We start from the raw sequence: 4,911 nt of genomic DNA on the forward strand, positions 1-4,911 counted from the left end.
CAACTTAGTAGGTCTCAACAATGCAACACATCGCGACCGTGGCAACCCTATACCAATTAAATAATATGCTATAGTGCAGCCCAGTTTTCCTTTTTGCAAATTAGTCTATTTCGCGCACGGTGAATAGAAGCGCCCGAGGCCGAGAGAAAGGGCTGTGGTGGATAGCCGCGTCTCGACGATGCCACAACAAATGCACACGGAGGCAATGCATCATCACTGGTGTAGGCGTAGAGGAGAGTTGACGGGTTTAGGTGGTTTTTTTCATTTGGACACCACTATGGCGCGACATCGGTATCGCACGATGTTGTCAGCCGATGCATCACACCCCTTTTCTCATATCTTGCATGAGAACGAGCATGAGTTAAAAATCCGACAACACATAGGGTGTTCCGTTGGATGACCACATGACAAACATGTGCGCCTTATATACTCTCTTTCATTTTTGACCGCCGATGAGATTAGGCAGCATCCAAACTCGACATGACCGGACGCCACCTCGTTGGCGAGGGCTCGCCAGAGGCGGGGACGACGTGACATCACCGTCGGAGGAGAGATGTTAGGCATGGGGAGGAGAGGGCCGAGGAGGAAGAAAAAAAACAAAGGAGGTGGAGGTTGAAGATAAGGAGAGGCAAGGTGCGGAGAAGAGAGTCCAAGAGAAACCGGAGGTTAAGATGAAGGGAACCCAACTGTCCGAGACTGTTCAATACTCGGGCCCAGTTAAATGACCGGTTGATCCCCAAACACGCGGATTTGAAACCCTAAAACACCCCAACGCAAATCGAACTCGCTTCGCTTTACTTTTTCGCCAAAAGAAAAGAAAGCTAGCTCCGCTTCCGCCGCCGCCTAAATCGAGACCATGGACAGTGCCGCCTCCGTCGCGGGAGCGCCCCCGGCGGTGCCGCCTGCGGTGCTGTGCGCCGCCGAGGAGGCCCTGGCGGCCACCGAGTCCGTGGGGGACCACCTCGCCGAGATGCTCGCCGCGGCGGCCGAGGACCCCGACGCCGTCGCCGAGCTCCCGCCCCTGCAACGGGCGCGCGCTTTCCTCGCCGTAGCTCACGCCGCGACCTCCCTCTTCTCAGGCACGGGCTCGCGCCTCCTTCTGCCATATAGCTCGCGCATACATCCTTCTGAATAATAAAGGTCGTTATTTTTCGGTGTTTTGCAGTGCGGCTGCGGTGTTCGGGGATAAATCCGGACGAGCACCCTATCAAGAAGGAGTTCGTAAGTTTCTCTTTGAACACACATGTGATGCTTCCCTGTATCGTTCGGTAGTTGACGCGCAGAAGTATGTTACCGTGTTTGCCGAATATAGATAGATTTTGCCTGTCAGAACAGATCTGGCAGGGTTTGAGACTTTCACCTCTGCCTGTTTAGTGGGATGCTGTCCTGTTGGCATCTCTTCCTCTGCTGTTGGAGCACAGAGTTACTGCTTATAGGGAGGATGATTTCCACATGAGAAAGTTTTGAGACATGTGTTTTTGGGTGTCATGAGAATTACATCATGACTTTCCTTTTGTCTTTTGACGCTAAACAAGTTAGAGATTTCCTTTTCTTTTTGTGTGCTCAAGCAGGATGTTTCATTCGTAAGAGCTTTCCTTGTTTCTTTTGCAGGAGAGATTAAGCCTGTGGCAGGAGAAGTTAAATCGATTGAACGAATGGGACAAGGGTACTTGACTTATTCACTCTTGCTGCGTGCTTGGCTTACAAATTGATATTCAGTAATAAGATTATAAAAACCAATAACAACCTGGATTCTGAATTGCAGCACCACTGCGACCTTCCACCACCGTGAACACGCAAGCAGCTGCAAGGTTCATTGGTCGTTCGTTGTCCCATTTGACTGATGGTATATAACTGCCTGTCGAATTTGTATGGTCTCGCCTCTGTATGGTATGGAGTTGTGGTTCTGATTCTTATTACTTTCAGACCAGAAGAGGGGCATGCAGGCAATCAGTAAAGGGGAAGGGGCGGGCTGGTCTGGGAGGAAGAGGAAGTCACAGCCACTGCCAGAGAGGAAGTCTGTTCGTGCTGCCGCGGAAGAGTTCCTCGCGAAGGCTTCTCAGGAGCTCATGGGGTATAATGGTAGCGGGGTGAAGGGCCCTGTTAGAACTGTTTTTGATGAAGACGAGGACTAGATTGATGTGTTGGTCTTATCTCTTGTGCAGCTCTCAGGTATTTATTGCTGCTTTTGTGCATTCAGAACCTCACTAAGTATTTATTGCTACTGAACAAGGTCTGTCAATGTTTGATGCAAGTCCTTTCTCCGGGTATTACCACGGTAGACTTAGTACTATGCAATGGCCTGAATGTTCTAAGACTGCCACTCCCTAAAGGAAACCTTTTCTTTCCATATGTTTCTATAATTCATTCTTACACTGTAAATTTGACCTCAAATAAACCACACGTAACAAATCCTTATTAATAAGGAATGGTGCCTTTGCAGTACCAAAGTAAACAGAGCAGTTCCTCAATGAAAAACTATGCAAAGATGCCAAAGTGACATCTTGGAGGCACCGGAAAGATTTTCTCCGGAAGTAATGGACCAATGCCGAAACGGCTCGGAAGTGCCAGGGAAAACTTATCGTAGCTAACAGAGAAGGTTTCAAACTTCAAAGGAAACTTTTATTGGCAGTACCAGAACAAGATGTGCGGCAGTTCCAGTGCTGTGGAAAATTGGATTTGCTCTCTGGGTAAACTAACTACTGAAGGATTGATAGTGACGGCTAGAAAAACACGGTGGTACTAGGGCTTTGGAAAAGCCGAGGAGTTGAGTGGCTTGAGTTGATTGTTTCAGGGCTTAGGCTTAGGATTTTCTTGGAGTTCAAACCAAAATACATTTGCTTGTACCCCTCTTGATAGTACGACCTCCCTACAGTCTGAATCTTGGAGTCACCAAAAATCTAGAAATTTCATTGTGAAATCTCGGAACCACCTTCGGCCGACTCGCCGCTAATTCCATTCGTATAAACTGCCAAAACTCATCTAAGCTAATACTGAATAACCGAAATTGATCTCGTTTCTTGTGATTTTGTGCCGTAGCGTGCTGCAAGGCTGTCCTCGGCCTAGTTCGGTGAACGATTTGTCCAATCATTCATCAATCTCTGGTGGCGGATTTCGTGTCACTCAACCAACTCTTGCTGACTATCATCACTAATCTCACTGTTGCCGAAGAGTCGTGAAGTTAGTATGTGGCTTTTGATTAAACCAGATCTAATCTTGTTTCTTGTGCTGCGTGGCGTAGCATGCCAGGTAGCTATCCTCAACCTGGCGCGTTGTCTGATCATTCACTACTCTTCGGCAACAGGTTCCGCGTCACTCAGTAACCTCACGTTGTCTCCCACCAGTGATCTCATTCATACCAGCTACCAGAACTCATTTAACCTTACAGTGTCCTAGAGTAAACCAAATTGGACCTTGTTTCTTGTGGTTCATGGCATGCCAGTACCATGGGCATGTTTCTAGCCAGCTCTTATGAAAACTTTGGGACAATGTCAACGGGTCTTGGGAGGCCTGGGTGCTGTGGATTTCTCAGTTATGAATGTTTACTGAGTAGATGGTTGTGGAAAATTGATAATTAAGAGGGCCTCTGTCAGGAGCTCATTAGGAATAAATATTTCAAGTAATGTAAATTTGCCAGTGTAAACTGAAGCCTGTACATTTCATTTCTGGTATGGTCTTATGAAAGTAAAAGATACATTTTTAGAAAAATTGGTATGAACATGGGACTAGATTCTGTGAAGATGTATGGCTGGGTACCATCAGCTTAGCTGAGAATTACAGACTTTATAATCTGTGTAGCAATAGAAATGTAAAAGTTTCTAAAGTTTTTGCTGATGGATGGACTAGCTTTAGTTTAAGAAGAGTGATTTGGGGAGGGTTAGCTAGCCTGCGGGGTCAAATGAAGAGTGATTGTGCTGGAGTGAAGCTCACAAATGAGATGGATAGATGTGTAAAACTGTCAAATTTACGGTTAAGTCGGTGTACGGTGCTATTAAGGCTAGACTAGTCCCATGTCCTTTTAGGAAACTTCGGTTCATTTGGATTCCTTTATATTTAGAAGTTGAAGTGTTCTTGTGGCTGGTTAGTAGGAAAAGTAGGATGATCTGTTACATGGAGGATGGATGGGTAGTTCGTGGGTGTATGTTTTGCAGCCAGTTGGATGAGGGGATTGACCATTTGTTCTTTCCTTTCCCGGTAGTGAGGCGTGTTTGGTATGTGGTGAAATGTGCTTTGCCTGCAGTCTAGCCGCGTGGATACAAAGGTTTCCTGTTAGTCGTCGTAAAGATGTGATTGCCTGCGGTGTTGCCACGGTATTGTGGGGCATCCGGAAAACATTGGCTGAATTATTATTGGTTTGGATACAAAGCTTTCCTGTTAGCTGCGTGGATACAAAGCTTTCCTGTTAGCTGCGTGGAACAGTCCGTGCTCTGAAGGAGCGCTGCCTTGAGATCCTACAGCTGTTGCCCTTTTTAGTGTCTCACACATTGGTTGAATTAATTGTTGGTCTGGTCTGGATTGCAGGGAAACAGGAGCTCGGAAAATCCGTCGCAGCGGGCGTGCGGCAAGTCTTCCTGGTCCTGACGGCCAATGGTTTCTTCAGCGTGAAGCGAGGCTGGCCTCGTGTCATTCTCAGGATCGGAGACGGTTAGAAGAAAAGCTGTTGTGGGGATAAGTCTCGTTAGCTGTATGTAGCGTTGGACATATGTATTTTTAGTGGTTGCTGTTGCTCGTTCGTCTTGAGATGTTTGGAAGAATAATTTACCCCTGTGCGGGTCTTGTGTGCCAGAGGCACTTTTGTTACTCGATCTGAGGTTTCGAAAAGCCTGTTTGTGCTGTGGCCGGTAAAACTTGCTCTGAGATTCTCATGGGGTGTGTTTGGTAGCCAGCACCGAATTTTGCCCCCCTTGCATA

General features: G+C 47.1%; 1 protein-coding gene across 1 annotated transcript; it reads left to right on the plus strand.

Moving 5' to 3' along the window:
- Positions 1–747: 747 nt before the first annotated feature.
- LOC119337168 (nuclear nucleic acid-binding protein C1D-like) lies at positions 748–4,911 on the plus strand. Its single transcript, XM_037609290.1, has 6 exons — positions 748–1,079; positions 1,166–1,221; positions 1,612–1,666; positions 1,766–1,846; positions 1,927–2,172; positions 4,522–4,911. Exons 1-5 carry the CDS (start codon positions 857–859, stop codon positions 2,133–2,135), a joined length of 624 nt encoding a protein of 207 aa, XP_037465187.1. The 5' UTR covers positions 748–856; the 3' UTR covers positions 2,136–2,172; positions 4,522–4,911.

This window comes from Triticum dicoccoides, chromosome 7B, assembly GCF_002162155.2.
Source record: "Triticum dicoccoides isolate Atlit2015 ecotype Zavitan chromosome 7B, WEW_v2.0, whole genome shotgun sequence".
NCBI lineage: Eukaryota > Viridiplantae > Streptophyta > Magnoliopsida > Poales > Poaceae > Triticum > Triticum dicoccoides.

Coding starts and splice junctions, on each gene's coding strand:
- LOC119337168 (XM_037609290.1), top strand. CDS start 857: ATGGACAGTGCCGCCTCCGTCGCGGGAGCGCCCCCGGCGGTGCCGCCT. Junction 1,080..1,165: donor CGCGACCTCCCTCTTCTCAG/GCACGGGCTCGC, acceptor GGTGTTTTGCAG/TGCGGCTGCGGTGTTCGGGG. Junction 1,222..1,611: donor ACCCTATCAAGAAGGAGTTC/GTAAGTTTCTCT, acceptor TTTCTTTTGCAG/GAGAGATTAAGCCTGTGGCA.